A 22,850-nucleotide genomic window follows, 5' to 3' on the forward strand; every position below is an offset into this window, starting at 1 on the left:
CTGTTCTGCCTGTTTGTCCATGACCTCCACTTATACCTGCAAGAAGGTTAGCTCCTTTGGTGGTGGCAGATGCTTGTTATTCTCTGGTAAAGCTTCATAAAATATAGCAACAACTTTTTTTTTTTTAAATACCACTTTTTTCTCCCCATTTCTTTAGTGATGGCAGCTTGTTACTTTCTGATCTCAGTGCAGAGCTGGAACTTATTATTTGTGAGTTATTCAGAATCCCTGGAAAATCTCTTAAAATTCAGTGGAGAGTTTCCCGCCAACCCTGACCTCACTTCAAATAAATAAATAAATAAATGAAAATTATTTAAGACTCAAATTGTAACTTCTTGCTTCCTCACCTGCATTTCACCGAATCGATAATAAGACATCTTGTACATCAGGCAGTTGAGGAGGGTAGGTGAACCAGCCTTGTCCACTCTGAACTCTCCCTGTGGGGTGAAGTAGTCACTCTCCTAAATAAGACAAGGAGGCAAAGGGAGATCCAGAAAATTAGCGACAGGCATTCAATTTCACACTAATTGATTGGACTAAGGCACGGCACGTCCGAGAAAATAAATTCATCTTCATTAATTACAGCCACTATGTTCACATAAAAATTAAAAACTGTCTTGAGATTGTTGCGCAACGCTTGTTGTACAATGACTTTGACTGCTGTCTTCATTGTGTGCACACATGCACAAAATGTTATTTAGAGAGTTTTAGAGGAGCCTGCTTTCAGTTTCTTGCTGAGTTAAGAATAAAGCAACTAAGCTAACCATGATTTTACAAACAGTATTAAGTGTAGAAGCAATGTGAGCTAGGCTAGTTAGCTTTTATCAGGAATAGTTTCTTGTCTCAGACTCACCCTGATGTCCTTTGGATGCTCTCCCTCTGCTATCCTCACCATCCACAGGAACTTGTTTATATCGTCGCCCGAGTAGCCGATCACCCCTCCAAAAATGATCAAGACGTAGTCCACATCTAGCGACCTCATGATTTCATAGGCTGCACTCTCATTGGACGACATGGCTTTCCCCACCTGGAAAGAGCGATGAATGATGACAAGTTACAACTTAATTGGGGTTTCTTTGATTTCACAAACCAAGTTGTCTTGTTCATAGCAAAAAAAAAAAACAAAACAAACAAACAAAAAAAAACACAACTTAATAAAGAGAGATCCATCAGGCATTGCCCTTAATTACATTTCCAGTGAACAGGTGTTGAAGAGACAAAAGGTGACAGTTAGAAAGCAAAATAGAAGAAAGCTAGAGGGTTTTACCGTGTTTCACTAAAAGACAAAAACATTTCTCTAGATTTGGCAGCAGCGAGAAAAACTAAATCAAAACCAGAGAATCTGACAGTAATTAACTTAAATCTCCCTACAGTGTAAATTCAATGGAAAATTTTAAGCAAACAAGATTATCTGGCTTGTTGGAGGGAAAGATTTTATTCAAAGTAGCAATTACAGAAAAAAAGTCACTGAAGAGACTGCTAATCATACAGTGGCTGCTAGAGGAAATCATTTGTTTCTCCCTCTATGTCTACATCTATCTGTCTACAAGAGCACAGCGATGAAGACACCAGAATCTGATGGTAACATGAGTAACAGAAAGAGCTTACCAAGGCGATATGACTGTTGTTCCATGTGTTATTATCTACTAGCGTGGTCCTGTTGGCCATGCCGGCTATCTGGTAACCGTAATCCCACCACGACATGACACGGGCATGCTCATCTGTGTTCTGTCGCAACCAGTAGTAAGCCTCCCTGAAGTCATCCAGGATGTTACGCGTCCTAACAAGGAAAATAAGGTTGACAGGTAACACTGTCGACAAGCATATGGCTGCGGAGGCTATTAATATTTCAGTTCAGACTTTGAATCAAAAGGGCAACAGGGGCTGAAAATAGAGTAATTGTGCATATAAGCTCAGGGTAAAAAAAAAAAACAAAAACCTCACACTTTGAACTAATATGTCCTGAATTTATCTCAGGCAGTGGGGGCAGACATAAAGCCATGCAAGCATTTAATTATACGTATGGTAATCATATTATGTGCGTGCACAAGCACTGCAAGCATGTGGGTGTTTATGTGCAAGAGAAGAGCAGAGTGACAGTGTGCCTGCGCCCAGCAGCACTGCTAAACCATTGTCTGACAACTGCAGGGGTGTCATTAATATATGTATGAGAACTTGTGACTACTACTTAGTCTTGGCCTTCAGTATTTCCTCCATAATGCTTGAAGAGAACAATTATGCCTAGAGGAGAATAGTATATTAGCTTTTTGTAAATTCAGTTTTGGTCCACAGATGTTTTGGGACCTAAAAACACAAGTTAACCAACCACATTAAAACTTAGAGGTGCTTTTATCAATATTTCCACAAATCTCTTATGAAATATACATGTCCACCCTCAATCCTGCTGATCCATCCTGCATACATACACTCACATTTGTGCTAATTCATATGCAAGGTGGAGCCTGCCATCCTTCTGCATTATGACCTACGCTACAAGAGAGTTACTGTGCTCTTCGTGATTATATAAGATCCATCAACACGTAAGAACAGAAATATGTGCGTGCGTCGAATCCGTACCCGTCATGGTTGTACGAGGCAAGCACCACACTGGGACTAGAGTAGGCGTTGCTGGTGACCCAGGTGCAGTGGACGGCGAACATCATCAGCAGCATCAACATTAACATGGTGACGATGGATTTAATGTTGGGACCCAAACCCTCCTCTGCTTTCTCCTGCTCTGACACGTGTTTGCGTACCTTTCCAGCCTGCAGGGGGCGACAAACACTCTTATGACAGAGGACAAAGTCTGAGGTACCAGAAATATGAATTGTTGCTGGGCATATATAATCAAATTAACTAATTGAGTAAAGTATCTGAGAGCATCCTCTAGCTTCTGGTATTGTCTGTGAGATGAACAATGTGATGAGTTGTTATTTTAAAGTAGCTGCAGATCAGATGTTTACTATATAATTGGGATTCTTTAGCACTTCTTACTACTTGCTCTGAAATGAATACTGGCTGAAAGTGAGCAGTAATAGAGATTAATGAGATAACATGACATTTGAATTGTCTGAAAAATTAACTATATTATATTAACTATAAGTGCAACCTTTCTATTGCTCTGGCTAAAATGTGAGCATAACTTCACTACGTAATATAAAGGCCCCTACACTAGACACCTTAATAAATACATGTAAATTTATAGGTTGAGTGCGAGTCTTAAACGACCTCTGAAGTCTTCACAGGAAATATTATAATGTTCTATGTAAATCGTGTATCTAAAATATGTCAGCTATTAGACAACTGAGGAAAAATAAAGCTTTTTCCTCGCCTGATTTGTGATGATGTACCTTCTAAATAATCTGGTGTTTTAAAAAGATTTGTTTATCTTGAACAGTAGGATGATTCAGCCAACCCATAAAAGGCCACACCACAACAATGGAAAGACACACCTATGGACACACTGATATTTTAATATTGTTTAAATTCAAGTGTATACTACCAAAAGGTTTTCCTACGGCCTGAGAAAAATAAATTCTCAGAACTTCCTGAGTTTCTATCAGTTTTAACTGTGTCTCTCTTTGCCTCTACAACTGCTTTGCTTTAGATCTGCTTGACGACTTAATACATGTTGCATGTGCATTTCAAACTAACTATAAAGTCCATAAAAGCTAATTTTCCTGCCAACAAAAAGATGTGTAACAAACACTGCCAGTTTTGACATGTCTGGATCTTCAAAAACGAAACATCTCATTTTTGAAACAGCAAATGTGCTACATAGAGCTAGCTAACTGCTCCACATACAAGGAATTTTGGGGGGAGCACATGAAATAACTGGTTTGACAGTGAATACGGCAGTCAGTGGAAAATTTGAGACAGCTAAAAATTATGGCAACAGCATCAAGCCGTTGGACCTGAATCGCAGTTGAATCACAGTTTACTCAAACTGGTGGCAGGTGAGGACAGAAACTGACAAACAACCTACTGATCAATCCAAACCCCAAAAGGTGCTTTTAAAGAATAACAATATTGCTGCGCATTATTTCAGCAAATGCTGTTGATGACACTTTCTGTCAACATCTTGATAATATGACCTGTGACATCCATCTCCACAGTATCATGATATACGACACTAATTTGAGCAATCATTCTGTTGTGACCTTGTCATAGAGATTCCCAGAATTCCTCTTGTCGTCCTCATCACTGCTATCTTCGGCAGGCGGCTTCTCCCTCTTAGTGTCGTCTCCCATGTAATGTTCAAAGACGCTCGAGAAAGCCACCGCTGACAGCATGCACACCACCGGTGTCAGCGTCAACATCAGACGTACCATAACACCGGCAAAATAGACTGCACTGATGGCGTACAGGGCAACTGCAGGAAGTAAGAAAAAGGAGATGTGGGTTAGAGTGGTGTGGGTAGAGAAGGAGAAAGATGAAACAAAGCAGACAGAGGTTGAACAAGGAGAAAGAGGTGCGAACACAAAGGGGAGACAGGAAACGAGGCGGTGTGTGTGTGTGGGGAGGAGATAAAAACATGAAAAGGAGAACTTAGAATTATGCAGCATAATAAGCCCGTGTTAGCAGCATACAGCTCAAAAGCCTAAATGAGAGTCCCGGCTGTGTGTGTCCTTGAAAAGTGGTGACCTGGCTCAACAGGTTTAGGGTTAATCAATTGGTTGCTTCCAGACTCGAGGAAGAGCAGCCAGAGAAATGACTGTTTCTGGGGCTCAAAGGTTCTCTGCCCTTGATCCGGCTGTTTTTTTTTGTTTTTTTGTTTTTTTTTTTACTGCCACATGGTTTTGTAGAGAAGTTCACTCCTAGTCCATGTTTATCTTTCAGGCTGCTTTAAAGCTGAGAGCACATCACACTGATGCAGACAGAAGAGAAAGTGTCCAAGATAGAATGTGTCCTCAGCTAGAAAGTATTTGTTCAAACCACCAGGCAAGACTCTTGATCGCTACACTCTGTGTATATTTCATTGACTGTTTATTATTTACAAAGCATGGTTATTTATCACATCACAGCATGCTGTTGACAAAGTAGATAAATGACTGTAACTGCAGAAAGATTAGTGATAAAAAGGGTTTTCCTAGTCAAACTGACAGATGATAAATGGCACAACAGAGCTGTGAAGGAGCAGCAGCTACTTTAGAAAGCTATAGTTTGGGAAGCAAAAACCTAATTTCCTCCATAAATAGACAATTGCATGGTTGACCTTGGTTGGACATGACACAGGAATGACCATTAAAAAGATGAAGGAAAAAAAAAAAAAAAAAAAAACTTGATTTATTAAAAATAAATAATGTACAACCCCGTGTTCATAAAACAGCAAATGTGGGAAGCTGTCAAGGTGACTTTCAAGGTGCGTTTCCTTATGAAGTACCCAATCATGGAGCATTAAATTTTGTGATGTGTGACACCAAATGATGACGGAGGCTAAAAATGAAGTTGAAGAAAAATATAATAATCTGCATCTTCAAAATTCATTTCCAGTCAATTATCACTGGATCAGTAACTATGACAGTGTTTTCATCACTGGAAGCTTTGATTCATGCCTTAAGTTTCAACAGCAGCAGAGACTCATGGGCACTGCGGTATTTACAGCCATCCCTCCATAATTCCAAGCTGCATGTAAAAATTTTAAGTGAATAAATATTATTAATAATTTCAGGCTGGGCCAAAGTGATGGATAGCTGGACTGACAACAGATGACCAATGGCCATCCCATGAGGCATGCTGTTGGTGCGAAGAATGTTTTCTATCTGTACCGTGAAGATGAGAATGAAATAAAATGTTCTTACCAAACACCCGTTCATCGTTGATGTTCTTGATGCAGAACCAGAGGCCTGCTGGGAAGGTGCAGACCAGGATGTGGAGGTCGAAGAAGAAGGAGACCCATGTTGTTGGCTGATGCTCCGACACCGATGCTATTATGGGAATATGGATCTTTGCATAGCTGGAGATTGGGGAGGGGGGTGGAAAAGGGGAGGAGGGTGAGACAGACAGGTTGCGATTCTTTCAGGATTGAGCGCATTGGGAGTGTTGAGACAAATTATACAATAGATCCTCCTGATTAACGTCACAATTATGAGCAAAAAAGACCTCCTCAGCATGCTTATGATAAAATATGAACAAACTTAGCATTACAGATGAGCGGTGTTCCATTTATTTGGCTACTAGATTCTGATGTGTGTGTGTGTTCAGTCATTATTCTTAATTGCTTTTACAAAGCAATTTCTATACAATTTTAAGTATTTCCTCTTAAGTGTTTTGTGATTACAGCTGAAAAAGAAAACACACAGCACATTAAGGAATTTGTATTAGCCTCCAAAGGGAAGAAGAAGAAGAGAAAAAAAAAAAAAAATCATCACATAGTGCTTCAGTCAGCAATCGGTGGGCAAATTGATTGGGTGTGCTGAAATACCAAACATGTTGCAGTGCATTTGGAGAACACAGGGTGCCTGGTGCTATTTGGAAGTAAGACAATAGTTCAGCACAGAGCCCGTGTTGAACTGTTCTGCCCTCTTGGAAAGTGCAGAGGAGGGGGTGGGGGTATGTCGTCTTCGAAGACACACACATGCATTCGATTGAACAAGCGTTCCATTGACAGCGAGGGTGTGGAGGTCAGCGGAGCTTACCCTGTGTCCCAGAGAGAGTAGAAACGACCACTCCATGGCGCGATGTATCCTATTGAAAGAAAACACAGTCAGAGGAAAAAACAGAAAACTCTGCTTGTTTGCTTTCCATTTATAAAGTGTGAAGACAAGCAAGGCAAAAGTTAGTTATGGAAAAATAGTTTGAACACAATAAAAAAAAAAATTGTCCTTTATTAGAACAAAGTGCAATTATCTATGTAGCAATCTTACCCCAAGTCTGCAGCTTTTAATAAATAAAACGTCAAACACTATCAGACCCACAAGGCAGGAGAAATGTGTCGCAGAGTTTGCCTGAGGATAACACAATGGATGCCTACAATAAAATCTTCTAGTTTATTTTAAGAAAATGAATATAATTTCCTTCCACTTAAACACCCCCAAAATGCTTTGCAAAAAAAAAAAGGTTATCCCTATTTTATATTTAAGAATTTTATTGATCAAGAAGAGTTACGTTTTTTGTTTTCCAACAAAGGAAAGTAACTATTTCAACTTTCCCCACAGTATATTTTGGTGAATAACACTAAATGGATTTCATTCAAGGGTGGCTTTCACAATTAGGAAAAGGGCTAATTTGCTTCATCAGGATGTGGTTTGATGGGATTTGTGCAACAGAGCTGCCAACATCAGGAAGCAGCCCTTTAACTGCCATCACATTTTGAATGAAATGTTGCCCAACACTGATAGGCACATAGCGGTTCTTTATAGTAAGAACACGAGAAAATAGGTTTTCAGGGCATTTCAGAACATTCAAGTGAAGTGTTGTGACCAAACGGTATGAAGCTGAACCATCTGCCCACTGCGGCTCAAACCCAAAGGGAGTTTAAACTAGAGGAGACTGTCAATGCTTAAAATGCATTCTATTGATGGTACTTAATTACGGAAATTGACTTGTTTATAAATGTAACTTAAACCATTTAATCTGCAAATAAGACTGCACAGGGCATTTTATGTTCGCATACTGATGTCTTGCCTTGGTTAGGCTTTGATCTGGAATACATTTCAGATCTGAACCGTTGCCTCAGGGCTCTTACAGTGAGCCACACACAGACACAAACAAAAGCCTCAGCCCCACATTTCATATTTGAGATGCGTCTTCCAACATAAAGCTGTACCATGTCCTTTCAAGAGTCAGAAAAATGCATTTAATTGTGATGGCATAATTGAATGCATTGCAATGCCAAAAAAATAAGATAGCATTTTAAGAGAATGGTGAAAAAAATAGTGCATAAAATTATGTACAAAGTGCTGAACCTCAGAGAAAGAAGAGAAGTGGAAGAGCTGCAAAAGTTAAATGAAAGAGATAATTCAAGAGGTGATATTAAAGGATGACACTGATTTAACCAATCAATATTTGGCTCTGTGCTCAAGATACTTCTGTGCTCAGGATACCAGACTATCCCTCTGTTGAAGAGATTTTTATGAGATGAAAAGCTCTGACAGATGAGAGAGGGGCATGCAAATACCTGGTGCAAAACCTGTCTCATTCACCAAACAGTCCCTGTCTCCCACTGCTCCATACTGCTCCATACAGATGGCTGACACATCACACAATTTACCAGACATCCAGCTGAAGCCAGCATACCCAACAGACTAGACGTCTGCATCAACATGTGTCTGGCCACCAATATGTGGACGCCAATATATCTGTAGATATAATGTGCCACCAGCTCTTTGCTGTGGGCAAAAGGCCTGACCGCATAGTTTATATAATGTTGGTTGACAGTATGTCAGATTTTCAGTTTATTCAAGTAAATTACCTGCCATCATGATCAGAGCAAGAAAGCTAACATATGTTGTGAGGTAAAAAACACTCCCATTCTTTATCAAGCCTCATTACACTCTGCAAGTAGTGTGTGCATGCTACTTAAGAGGATAAATCATCTCCCTTCTCTCACAAAAAAAAAAAAAAAGTATATTAGCTTTCGAAGAGTCAATCTGTGGTAATACACCAAGAGAAGAAAGTTTCTGTCAGGGAATTCAGGCTTTGGAGCATTACATTCTTCCATTGTTTTCACAATAAGATAGTAAGTTATGCGTGTCCTTTCAATAAGTCAAAATGCAGAATTTGTTATTCTCAATCTGAACCCTTCAGCAGGAGACAAATAAAATTAATAAACACCAAAGTGGTAACATTTGAAAGCCCTGAATCCTTGAGGCCTCCACTGAGGCTACAAACCAGGCAGAGCTGAAAATAATGAAGGAAAACATAAACAAGGACAAAGATCAACCAGCTGGCTTCGTACTTCAGGGTTCAACCAGGCCAGCGCCCCCCAGAAAAGGAAAGAAAATACATATACAAGCTCACAAAAGCCACTCAATAGAGCACAATCCAGCAACGCTCTAGAGTTCTACAAGTTAGAAAGTTGTTTATATTTGTTTACAATTTTCCTACCAGGTTTGATTTTCTGACAAACCAAGCACTGATTAGCAGGCCACAGAGGACGACTGGTGGTCGGGCCATTACAGGATCATGTGTGTGCACTAACTTTTGGCTAAAAGAAGAAAACAAAATCTAAAATGGCTGAAATCCCAGATCTGGATAAACATCAAAATCCTTTCAACTGCTCCTGACCAAAACGGCTATTTGTCCACCCAATCTCAATTTCCTACATATTGTAGAAAACACCAAACAAACAGATGGGGGTGACGACATTACCATCATCTATTTTATAATTGGTCTGTTAGACTCATCAGAACATGATCCTACATTAAGACAACCAAAAATAAAAAGCCAGAGAAATCTACATTTGGTTCTAACAGTTTTTGGAAAATATTGACACATCATGACTGGCATTATGTTATTGAGCTTATCATCTTTACCAATATTACCACATGCCAGTGCCTCAAACATATGTCATTTTATTGGCTCTGAAATTATGATAATGACTCACCAGCAGGATAAAATTGATGATTATTTTGTTCGGTGGCTTCATCATAAACCCTGTCAGATACTGTGATTCATTCGATTCACTTTGACAAGCATATCTCAATATGAAACAAAACCAGGTTCAACATTGTTTCATTTTGAGTATGCATATTATAGTCTGAAGTCTTTCCTGAGGGGGTGATTGATATCTGAGTGATATGAATGCTACTCAAACAAAAGTCAGAATATAGAAAATAGAAAATCTTCTGTATGAAAATGCTACTGAAGGTGAGATTTCTGAATATCAGAAAGATACTAACTTTGAGAATGCAGTCTTTGAAGATAGGCATTGTAAAAGTCAATGAATTTTATTGGAAACCACTATTTACAGATAAAATAACAGCTATAAAAAGAAGTAACAGTGGAATCTATAGGAAGTAGAGAGAGAGCTTTACATTGAATCATGTGATTACTTGGTGCGGAAAATGCTTACATTCTAACATGTTAGAATGCCACCTTTGTCGACAAATTTAATGGTGCATTTAAAATGGACAAAGTCAAGAAATATGAATAGTTTTGTTATTTCCACTGGTTTGACACGATGAGAAAATCTCACAATGAGCAGATCTTTTGTTACCTTCAATTAGAAAATCTGCAAACAAGCATACTTGACCTTTTGATGTATAATTAATGTTTATATGATCAACTAACTGAATTGACTTACAGAGAAATGCCATTAATATTGTGACCTGTGCTACATGACATTGACAACATATGAGTGGGACATACAAACCTGTGTATGTGAGATATATCACTGTGAGGAAGACCACACCAGCAGCCAGAGAGACTCCGAGGAAGAAAAGTGTCTGGAACTCCTGTCTGGTAAGCCTGTCCTTCAAGTACTGAAGGAAGGCATAGGCTTGGAGAAGTGCAAACACACCTGAGGAAAAGCCACAGTGAGAAGCAAAAGAATGAACAAACATACAATGGAAACTCATACAGAATATCTGACGAGGGCCTGATTCATCCTGCCTCCTGCAGGGTACCAAGTGGATTTTTCGTGGTTAAGAAGTGCCGCTGTCAGTTTGGCAGGATTCTCAACAAAGCAGTTTGTGATTGCCCCTTTGGCTGTTCATTCAGATGTGAAAGACAAACACTGCGGGACAACATATTTCAAATGCATGAGACAGATTTGTGTAAATAAGCCATTCTCTTTCCCTCGTCTCGTCTTTCTTTTGCAGCCCCCTTTGGTCACACGTCTTTCCTCTGTTCCTTTGCTCTGTCACCTTCTCAGCTCCAATTTCTCCAGTGCGTCTCTGTTTGCATTGTGAATTTGATATGAAAATTAAAAATAGGCCCAGGTTCCCCCGTTTCATCACCTCCTGTCCATGTTCAAAACTTGTGTGAAATTCTTCTTTCTCCTCAGCTCAACCATTGCGGCAGCACACACATCAGGTTTCACCCTTTTCTGAGGTTAAGCCCCTGCCAGTCTCCTCAAGAGCAACCATGGTGCTAACATGCTTGTCACTCCATGCCACCCAGCCTGCCTTGGGGGCTGATATCACAATGGCACAGACAGGTCCGTGGCTCTATCACTCGCTTGCTGTCTTCACTGAGCTCCCTGAATGCTACCACCAGATGTTCTGAGCATCTGCTACCCTGGTGTCATGAAAAACACACACTCTGGAGATGGTGAGAGAGGGGAGCCAAAAACAGAGAGGCAAAGATGATTTTTGGTGATGCATTCTTCAAAGCCTCTTATAATGCTGTTTGTGCTGTAGACACCCAGAAAAACAGGGACACTTCAATGTACGTCTGCTGCAGCGCAAAAGCGATTTCTCAAAAAAAAGATGCTGCTCAGCTTCCTGAAGCTGCCAAGTCCTCTCCCAATCTGGATGTAAATGAACACAACAATCATGCACATACATGTGCACTGTTCCATGCTGTCAGGCAACAGATGGGCCCACTCTTCAGAGGTGAAGCTGAACAAATGAACAAGCTTTAATAAACTATCCACAAGCCAAAAAAAAAAAAAAGTGTTTAAAGTGCCAGTCCTATATGGGTAGCATGTGAAGCTGCTGACTTATTCCTATTTGGCCAATGTATTCTAGGAAGGACCTGCGTTCTTCTGTAGAGAGAGCATGACCAACAGCGTCAGCACAAGGGAATGCAACCCATGCTGCACCTTTAATATATGAATTACTGCTTTTCCCCTGGGTTTTGTAGCATAAATTTGTTGGCAGGGTCAGGGCGGCTTGGAAGGTGACATGAAAGCCTTGCATCGTATCCTGAGTTCCCTTTTTCTCCGTTCTTCAAAACCCAGACACAAAGTCTGCTTAGTTTGTGCAACTTCAAAAGGGTATTTTCCACATACAGTTAAAGCAAATTTTAAGTATATTCATGAACAAAAGTCAGATAAAAAAAAAAAAATGCCAGTAGTGCAAAGTTTAACAGGATCTGAATGCAACACTGACCTATGGCCTAATTAAGCAAACATGCCAGGAAGCAGTGTCCTATGTAAACAAATACATGCAGAGCAACATTAGCATCAACTTGGTGTACCTTGTTGATGAAAATTAGTCTGATATTCATCCTGTTATCCTTTCAAATATGTGAATATTTAGCTGCCAAATATATCTTTATGTTCACCAACCAGTTTGGTGCTTGGCAGGTAACACATAGTGGGAAATGAGGTTGATGAATAAAAACAGTAACGTTGGCTGCAAAATGGAAAAATAGGTTGAAAGACAAACGTTCAATAGAGTTTAGAGGAATTGCAGAGTCGAGTTGGGTGATAACATTCACTTTACAACCTATAACTTTGATCATCTTTGAAATGACAACATAACCTGATGCACAAAGGGCAGCTTGTTGATGCTTCTGGCAAAAATCTAAAGAAATAGGTTTGTGTGGTCATGTAATTGTGACACATGAAAGGTGTGATTGAAACGTAACTAGGAAAATCAGGGGGCAACGCTTCACAAAAATTACCGGCTACAACAGTAATTACCAAGAAGAGTGGCATTTCAGAGGTAAGAAGGCTAGGACATACCGGCAGCAGCCATGTGCTCGCTGGTCCTGATTGGTTGGAAGCCGACAAAAGGGATCTGCATTGACAGTATGAGACCCACAATGTAGAAAGTGCTGTATGCTGTGAAGAGACAAGACACAAAGCAAAGCAGATAAGAAATCAAACAATCCAAATAAATGGTTGTACTACTGAAAAGCTTCTGTTCCACAACTCTACTTTGGGTCCCTTGACGGGAAATCAACCTCTATAGTGGATAGTGTATTGATTTTCACTGTTGCAACTCGGAGGGAGTAAATACAAAATACCTAATCCAACGTCATTTATGGAGAAAATAGGAGCTGGCTCTGTGCAGTGTGATGGGGAGGCCTGGAGTGAGACAACAGTGCTGAGAAAAGTGCAACTCCCACCTTTGTAGCTGGGGAACAGATTCACAGACGCACCAGCTTAATTAAGATTTCATACTCTTCCTGAAGAGTGCACTTCGTTTTTGAAATAGTTGTGACCGCCTTGAGCAATCTCTTTCTCACACATCTGTTATTGACTCAAGGAAGAAAGAAAGGGATTGTGGGCGAGCGGAGACAGCAAGGCTTTTTTTTTTTTTTTTTAATAAAACTGGGATTTTCGTTTTTTCCTTTTAAATGGTGTGCATGGTGACTGATAGACACCTGGCTAAGGTGCTAGAAGTTGAATAGAGGAAGATGAGGGATGCATACCCAAGTAATTGAAGATGTCATTTTTTTTTCTGTCAACAAATATACTTCACCATCAGCTATGCAACTATCCTTCAGTAACAGTGAGGGTGGAAGGAAATTTTCCCCTTCATCTAACAGCTCTATATCGCCTAGTGGCGATTGTTGAAGAACCATTTGGAGATAGAGCAGAGGCAGGTAAAAGCCTTCGCACTTTGAAGAGGCTATAATTCATTTGCAAAGCTCTCAAAGACTCTGCTTTGCAGTTACCCTGAATGCAACATATAATCATATGTAAATGATACTTGACATGCTATCATTTTTCTTGACCAAAACAGTGCCTGCTGTGAGCTTGGGGCTAAGCTGGCGACAGATGTGTGGATGGTAGAGGGTCTTAAGGATTGAGCTTGAATTTTCTGAGCCAACGGATAATGTGCCGGAACTGCCACGTGCTCTCGGGTGATGGTTGTTGAGTGACGGGCCTATCCTCTTTGCCAGTGCGCTGCCCCTTTGTAGTCTCAAAAATAAAAAAACAAGAATAAGGAAACAGGTGGCTGCATTTACTGGTGAGTGGTGTGTCGATGTCTGCACTGACGACGAAATGCTTATGGAGGTGAGAGGTGAATGCAGGTATGACGCTATTTGAGCTTGTTTCAGGGTCAAATGCTCAGGCAACAGTGTTGGGAGTCATACGAAGAGGAATCTCCTTTTGCTTACTCCAAACATTTCTATCATAATTGGATGAGATCTGAAAACACATTCTCTTTTAGCGACTGTATGTGGGGGAGTTTAAAATCTTGTGTCACACACCGAAAATGAATGGTTAGTGTGTGTGTGTCTGTCTTACCGATGTAGACTCTTCTGCTGTAGCGTTGCATCAGTAACAGCACGAACACATGTAGAGGAATTAGGTTGATAATGAACACATAGCCTCCCCATGCTGACACCTACAACACACAAACATACTCATGTCAATGAAGATATTTTGTGGGTTTTGTGACTGGAGACTGTCATGTTCTTTGCAATATTGACATTATTTTTGCAGATAATGTCTGAGGCACACATCAGACTATATCACTAAAGCAGAATCAAAAAGCATAGCGAGTCTAGTTGGTGTGTTGTGGCTTCATATATCTAAAAGCCCAAACTAGGATAAATAGGTGTACTTAGATGAAGCCATATGAAAAAACTTGAATACATCTGACTTTCCTCAACAAAACACCAGGTCTATCACAGCCTCACTGATATAGATAGATAAGATGCATGCCCTACACAGTGAACCGCTGCTAACCCAAACCCCTCTTATGAAGTGTATAATGTGAATAGAAAGAAAAAAGGTAAAGCGGAAAAAAAAAAAACAGTAAGGAAGGAGAAATTGCGGGCCAAACGTCTATGGGGGCTGTTTTTCTTATCTCTTAAATTCTTGATGTTTCGAAGAGACATGGTTATCATAAAACAGCGACCAAGTCAAATTTCCTCTGGCACTGACAACAAGCTTTTTTTTTATAGTTTTGTATGAAAAGGAAATACTAGAAAGTCTGCATCATTCACTCACGGGTTATTGTAGCTTGTGTGAATTCATGGCATACATTCATGTATGCAGCTCGATACCTGTGGCAACAGTGACTATGTTAAATGCAACAAAAAATTAATTTATACACATGAACTAGATTTTTGATCAATCAAAACAATCAAATGAGTAAATTGGTCTGTACACAAAAGCCAGCCTTCTTCTATGCATGAATGCAACCCTGCACAATACCCCCTTAGAGACTGACTAGAATAACACAATTTACACACAAGCACACAGCTATTAAACCGTGATGCTAATAGAAGCCATAAAAACTAGGCAATCATTCTTTACATGTTTGATATAAAATGTGAGTTGAACCAATAACTTTAAAAGCTTCCCTAAAATTATTCCTCAGCTGCATTTCAAGTCCACAGAGTATCATAGTTGTGGATGTGGGGGCTCTAAAACAACTCCACAAAAACAGCACCAACAAATCGTCAATAGTCTGTAATCCAACAGTAAATGATAAATGGAAACAGTGAGAGCACTAGAATGAAAGTCACAAGAGCATGGAGAAAGAGTAAGCATACAGGGAAAGCAAGAGTTCATAAAACAAAATGAGACAGAGACAAAGAAAGAAAGAGAGCAGAGGGGAAAAATAAATTAAAAAGGAACAAAGATTGCATATACACAAATGCGTGTGATCCTTTATTCGCCGGAGCTCCTCTGGAGAGCCTCTATTGCACCTCCTGAGTACGATTGAAAGCGCAATCATTACACTTATGCAGTTGCAGGGAAAACAAGAGCATCATGTCTAATTGATAAAAATATTAATGCAGAGGGGGTGGCTGATTGATCCATCACTGACTGTTTGGGCACTAATTGAAAGTATAACACTTAAGACAGAGTCATGGCAGCAGCATAGCTTGATTAAAAATAAACTGTATGTCCATACAGTGTGGAGGAAGTGTGGATGGTATATGGGGACCATGGATTTCATTGTAAAATTTCATTGCAATCCATCTAATAGAAATATTTCAATCTGGAGAAATTTAGTGGAGCCACAGACCAACCAACATTCCCTTGGGCTCTACAGTTTGCATGTCTGACAAAGGTCACAATTATCATTTAGATACTGGCCTGATCAGTATTTACAAGTCAGAAACTGGTAATTACTATAATTGTGATATAATGTAAAAATGGCACGACAAAAAATTACTGGAGAAAGCAAGTGGCCATCTGGTCACATTAGAGGACCATGCAAAAATGAATGCCCATGACGACCAAAAAATAAATAAATAAATAAAAAAAAATCAAAGCTGTGTGAGTGTGCCACACTATGTATGTGTGCATGGCCGAGTTGTATTTGAAATTATGGCTCTAACAGCCATTCCTGTGCTGGAGCCACAGGCTAACAGCTGAGGGCAGGAATCAGAAAATGTTTGGGAGCAAAGTCATAGCTGTTATCGCTCTCTGCATTTCATACAAGGCTTATCTGATGACCACAGGGCCACTCTCAAGAGTATATAGAGAGCACAGCATGCGACAGGGAGAAGGGGTTTACTGTGTGTGTCTGTGTGTGTTTGCGTTTACATTTCGGTATGCGTTTCCAGCCTATTTTTTTCTTGTTGGGTGTTCTTCTCTTGGTGAAAATGGAACTGAATATTCTGTTTGCATGTCTCCCTCTTTATTAATTCCAGCAGTGACTTTCTGGTTCATTAAAAAGACTTTTATTATCAGTTAATGATCGAGGGTCAAAAGAAGGGTTGTGCGTACAACAGACTATCTGTGAATCTAGATCACAGTGCTGGGGAAGAGGCCAGTACAAATACATTAGTGCGTATGAGTCAGATGCTGATTGCTCCAGGACTAAACCTTGAGCAAAGTCCAGCCTCCTGCTGGCTTTGTAGTCTTCCCACATTATTATCCAACTCTGGTTATGGGCTGGAAATGTTATCGCTAACTTATAATTAAACAAGCCTATGAGTTCGAAGCCATAGTAATAGCTCAGTGTGGGATTGCTTTGAGCTAAATGCTAATGTCAGCATTTTAACATGCTCATAATGACAATGTTAACATGCTGATATTAAGGAGGCATAATGTTACTCAAGTTTCCCATTATAGTTTAGTATTTTAGGATGCTAATATTTATCAATACGCATAAGTAGAGCTCAGGCTGAGGATGGGGAGGACATTAGTTTTGCAGGTATGCGATAATCAACTCATCTCTCCCATCAACTTGAGTACTGGGAAAATTAAGATTTAATCAGATAACTTCATATGAGTGATTAAGGGATCATCACGGTTATTGCAATTGTTTGTTTTTTTTTGTTTTTTTTTTTTCGTGGTAGCGGTGGTTGGGTATCTGTGCTAACTTTCATTACAATCCATCCTGTATTGGCTGGATCTATGACTGTGCTGCGTCAGCCCATTTAGCAGACACAGAGATATCCAACAGGACAGATGAAAACTCCGGCTCACTGCTGGAATTACTAGTAGGCTTAATCCTCTTCAGAGTTTAAATATGTACCATCTTTCCCAGCAATTCACCCAATACTTGCTGAGCTATTTCAGTATAGACCAAAATGGAGGACTGACTAATGGACTGACTGCTGTGCTAGTGGAGATTGTGGGTCTACAGAGTGGAGTGAGCCAAACCTGTGTGAATGAATGACGCAGTGCAGTTGATCCACATATCTGCGTTTACTGTCCTCAGTTTTTCCCTCTTCTCTCCACCCTCACCTTGCTCAGACTCATCCCTGGGCTGATGAAAGGATGATATTGCACAAATCCCTGACTGGTTCCTGTGGCTCCTGTCCATCAGTGGGGTCCTACTGCTTTGATCCTCTTCTTAATCTTGTCCTTCTGTGTCCTCTCCCCACTGATTATGCCAATATCTAGGCAGGGGACCCTCTCTCTTTCCTCATATATGCCTTGTTAGTGTCACATTTGATTAGGTCCCATAGGAAAATGGAGCCTTGGCCATATCCTGCTTAAATTGACTGTGCAAAGTTATGAGGTGGTAAAATAAATAAATAAAATCCAACCAAAAACAGTAAAGTGGGTCAACTCGCTTGTGTGGCCCTTTGTGTGCAGGACCAAAGGGAGGCACCTGGATTTGGAGCTTGGTGGTGCTCATGGTACCATACATGCCTACTTTATTACCCACTGCTACAGTAGGTGGGCTGCAGAAACTGTGCAGAAAAACATTATTGAGGGGAGGAAGGGAAAGTTGTAATGAAGAAGAGGAAGCACGGAAATTTGTGGTTTCATTGCTTTTGACTAGAAGAGAACGGAAGTTACAATTCAGTCTTATTCTGCATTTCTTGCCATCTTTATGTCCCCTCTATCCTTCTCTTCCCTTAGCTCTCCATAGCCCTATTCATCTATTCTATTCATTTTTCCATCGTTTCTCTCCCCCCCTGCCCTCGCCTTAGATGCTGTGGTCCTGTGTGATCGATGAAGCTGGATTTGGGTAATCTCTTTCATTTGACATCTATCTCACGACTGGCCATAGAGATTTAGCCTGGAATGGGTAAAAGGCTGGAGCTTTTCACAAATACTCCCCCTAACACACACACACACACACACACACACACACACACACACACACACACACACAGGTCCTCTCGCTGAGGCAGTGTGCCTGGATCGCCTTTCTATCTCATCTATCCTCCAATGAGCTTTCTCTTGCATCTGTAAACAATGCAAAACCCACTGGCCAAACTGCTCTATGCATTGCCATGTCCATGCCAGACCAACAACAGTCACTCCATCAGCAGGCCTTATTATTGAGAACTAGTTCTGAATTAAAGCTTCATAAATTTCATGAATTACAGACACATGAAGTCAGATATTTTGAGAAATGCGTGTTTAACACCAACACCAATAGGCAAAGCTTTGACCTCATAAGCATTTTCATAGTACATTATAACAAAAAAGGTGTCATGGCATCATATGCTGCTTATCTAGAATGTAGATTAAGGTTAAAAGATCTTTCAGGGGCCACAATCAATATGGTGAATCAGAAATAGAAATGAGTGAAACAATTAGTCACTTCAAATAGATGACAGAAGTATCAAAACAAATGTCTAAAATATTTGTTTCATAAAAGGTAAAGATGGCAGAAGAGAATTTGTAATACAATTCCAACTGAATAAAAATGGGTAATAAGTATCCACTGTGTTCACTGTGTGTGAGAACTATTCTTACCATGTAGAAATAGGAGAGACAGCAGCCGATAGTCCAGAACACAGAGCCCGTCTTTACTGATTTCACCTACAACAGAGAAAGCAAACAATGATACAAGAGTTACACTAGTAAGTTAGCCATATACGTACAAACATAAAATAACGTGGACATTCAAAGTTTTTACTTCACTTTCTTAAAGTAAAGCATTAAAACCGAAGCATTTTCTGTTATATTTATATGATATTCTCATTTGGTTTGTGATCACTGGGATAATATCTGGCACAGTGCAGGTTGTCTTCTCCCCTAAAGGTTCAATATTGGTTTTATAGTCTGCTATTCAAGCATAATAGCTCCAATAAAAGCACTGTTAACATTGAGATTTGCTGGATTTAAGAATAACTTAATTGTGTGTTTTAAGATGAACATATAATTAAAATGTGGTTGTATACTTTGAAACAGAGACAAATACATATTTAGTGGATCTTTAAAACTAGTTTCATGATCCCTCTCTCTTTCCTCATATCTGCCTTGTGAGTGTCACATTTGATTAGGTCCCATGGGAAAATGGAGCCTTGGCCATATCCTGCTTAAACTGACAGCACAAAGTTATGAGGTGGTAAAATAAATAAATAAAATCCAACCAAAAACAGTAAATGTTGATGAAATTAAATGGAGACAAACACATATTTAGTGGATCTTTAAAACTAGTTTCATGATCACTGTTAAATGATTACAGTCGATCTGTAGCCGCCAGCTGTGTCGCAGTAAGGGTATGAGGAGACCTGTTTATATTAGACCACCAACAAAATCTTGTAAACAAGCTCTCCTGCCCTAACAGAGGGTGGTAAAGCAGGCAAGTGCACAAATTAACATTTAAGAAACACACTGACAATGACTATAATTACTGCCTTGCGGTTGTAAGCCTCCACCAACCAGCCCTGTTAATTAGTGTGCTAAGTGTTTTTGAGTCAGCCAGAAATATTTTGTGTGACTGCTGTGACCTTGACCTATGACCACAAAAAATTAATGGCTTGGAAATGAAATTTTAAGTTGTTCCCTCAAGGTGTTACTGAGATGTCACATTGATGGAGGAAAAAAAACAAGGCAAGAGATTTGCTGATGTGAGACGATCAATGATTGCTGCACCAAAGTAGTACAGCCTTCACCAATAAATCAGCTGTACAGAGTAACATGTAAGCAGAAAAGCCTTAACTCAAATAAACCATCCTCAAACAGTGCTGTCCCTGAGTGTTGAGGTAGGAGGCAGTATGTAGGTCTTGCGATGACCTCATTATTACTCTGTGCTATAAGATGAAAGAACTCCTGCTTGTGGTAGAAGGACATGATGTTTTAGGACTTTGCTCTGTTTCGGTTCGGGTAAGAGGGCTAAAGCCCCATTCAGATGAGATTTATTTCTCTCAGGAAGATGGGAGGATTTTTATATTACAAAGCTGTTCATTGAGTTTAATCCCACCCAGAGCACATGTATACTTTTTCACCCCTCACTGTAATCATGATTACAGCCAGTAGTTAGCCACTTTTAATCCAAGAACTCGCCTGTCCCTTTTAAGTGCAGTCAAGAGAGATGCTGTTTTGATTATTTGGTCCTGTTAAATCAAAAGCTAAGGCTGACTTTACAAGACCTAAAGGACGAAAAAAGTCCAGTTTAAACTGTTTTATTCCCAGGACAATATTTACACTGAGGTTGGGTGGGTGTAGTATAAAGCCATGTGCTGTCCATTCAATGCAAATACATGTCATGTTCAACTCACGGTTGGCTGCCTCAACCTCTTTTTCCAACTAGCCTTCCTCTCACACCCCCTTTTGTGAACACAGAAGTCACAGTGTGATACCAGTCCAGCTAATTAAATGTGAGCCAGAAGAAAGAATGGAATTACTAGTACAACAATGCAGGTATGGTGCATGGGTTTGAGCAAAGGGTGTGGGGGGGGGGGGCAGCTCTCTTTCTTTGTGTGTGTTTGTGTCTGTATTCATTTTTCGAAGAGCAATGTGTTAAAAAGAGCAGCTCTCCTGGGTTTGAGAGGATTCAATTATAGATTATGGGAGGGTGTGCAAGTGTGTGCGTTGGAATGGGGCGGGGTAAACACAGATTAAGCCACTGGAGTTGTACGGGTTATTAGCAGATAAAATGAAAGAGTGGGATAATGAAGATTGGTGTGAGACTTGAGAGAACAGCTCTGTGTGTTTTTGCTATGTGGAGAAGAAGATTGGTAAAGACATGAAGAAAAAAGTGGGAGAAATGAACAGCTAATAATGAGATACAGGAAGAGACACCAAGGCGAGAGGGGGTATAAAGCAGAACACAGCAAGAGCAAAACAATACCACTGACAAAAGAAGACAAAGACTATTAAAGAGAGATGAGATGGAAGAAAGACAGAGAGGAGGAAAGGAAAACACAAAGACAAATGTGGGTAAATGGGACTGATAATGGGAGGCAGTGGTGCATGGCCAGGATGATTGTTTTTCAGGGCCCTTGCCAAACAGAACGAAGGACGTGAGCTGTGGTTGGTGAGTGGAGGATTTTTTTTTTCCCTCCCAATGGCACTGCTCTGCTGATGACATATCGCCTTAAGAGGTGGTGATTGCTACTGCGAGGAACACCTGCCTCACCTGGAGATGTATTGTCCATACACAGAAGATGACAAGAAGTCATTATGATAATGCAGAGAAACACGAACACATTTGCTGGTACGAGGCAAATAATTATGGTGACAGTTTTTGTGGGTTGGGTTGGAAGCAGAATTAAAAATGGCACAGAAGCAAGACACTTGTGATGTCATAGGACCAAAATTACCAGAAGGAACTAGACGGTCAAGATAAGCATGAAGGCTGTTAACATTTAGAAGAGCTTTGTGTCTTTTTAAAGCTTTTGCAGTTCCTTCTGTGAAACTAAGAAAGCTAGGTAAAGACGCCACACATGACTACTTAAAGAAGAATGACAATAAATATTAAAATTATAACTTTTATTAATGTGATCTGGGCACAGCAAAAAAATCTGGCCAGGATGGAGTGAGTCTGTTCCAGTTGATGGCAGTTACTGTTAACATTCGTGAAAAGTCACATTTCATGTTATGATTGAAACCAATCAATATGCAAAAAAGGCTGAATTGGGACAAAAATAAATAGATTTTGATTAACAGCAAATTTTCTTTTCCGCAAATGATCCAATATCACTCCTTAATAATTCAGCATTATTAAAAATGGAAATTGGTTCTAAATGTTTGCACCAGTTCCTCAAAGCTTGTACTGTTGCCATAGCAAGCACACATTAGTAGTGATTGTAACGTGTATGCCTTGTATGCTGCCTTTTTTTAATATCATATAAAGATTAGAGCAAAAATCCTAAATAGTCAATGAAAAAACAACGGTAATGCCACATTATTACTGCCATAATTTTCTGGCAACAGTAATTATGATTAGTTATTCTTTTTACTCAATTGGCAAATATCACTTACAAGTGAAGGAAAAACTTGAAGCGAGCTTTAAATAGCGCAAGAAATAGAATTCAACTGAGAAAGTTATAACTATGCTACCAAGAGATTGAGAAATTAATGCCACTAGAGTAAGTTCCCGAGTCTGGCAAAAGTTTTTGCAGACTTGAAAACCATACATATGAAATACTTGCAATTGCATTTTTAGTAGTAAAATTCAAGCTTTGTCTTTTGTATACTTCTGTAAATCCCTGCATATAGAAAGATTACATGTTTGTATTCATAGAGTTGCCAAACAACATAATCAGCTGTTTGGTTTCACTCTGCCATGCCCGGTTCAGACACTGAGCCAGCTGTGTTGGTTTGGGGACTAAAACTGCAGACAAAAGGGGGTGCTCACGCAGCCACCTGGACAGTAAACTGCAGGAGCACTGGCAGATCAGTTACAGTG

General features: G+C 39.9%; 1 protein-coding gene across 2 annotated transcripts in view; it reads right to left on the reverse strand.

Annotated features, from left to right (window-relative positions):
- stt3b (STT3 oligosaccharyltransferase complex catalytic subunit B) overlaps positions 1–22,850 on the reverse strand; it is a 67,318-nt gene that overhangs the window by 5,806 nt on the left and 38,662 nt on the right. For both annotated transcript variants that reach the window (XM_029514296.1, XM_029514295.1), the window contains exons 4-14: positions 18,968–19,033; positions 14,090–14,189; positions 12,575–12,673; positions 10,316–10,462; positions 6,639–6,687; positions 5,802–5,956; positions 4,161–4,372; positions 2,578–2,765; positions 1,609–1,780; positions 854–1,027; positions 348–461 (exon numbers count right to left, since the gene is read on the reverse strand). In XM_029514296.1, the coding sequence (XP_029370156.1) occupies positions 348–461; positions 854–1,027; positions 1,609–1,780; positions 2,578–2,765; positions 4,161–4,372; positions 5,802–5,956; positions 6,639–6,687; positions 10,316–10,462; positions 12,575–12,673; positions 14,090–14,189; positions 18,968–19,033 (1,476 nt within the window). The remainder of the gene's footprint in view (positions 1–347; positions 462–853; positions 1,028–1,608; positions 1,781–2,577; positions 2,766–4,160; positions 4,373–5,801; positions 5,957–6,638; positions 6,688–10,315; positions 10,463–12,574; positions 12,674–14,089; positions 14,190–18,967; positions 19,034–22,850) is intronic.

This window comes from Echeneis naucrates, chromosome 11 (assembly GCF_900963305.1).
Source record: "Echeneis naucrates chromosome 11, fEcheNa1.1, whole genome shotgun sequence".
Taxonomy (NCBI): Eukaryota; Metazoa; Chordata; class Actinopteri; order Carangiformes; family Echeneidae; genus Echeneis; species Echeneis naucrates.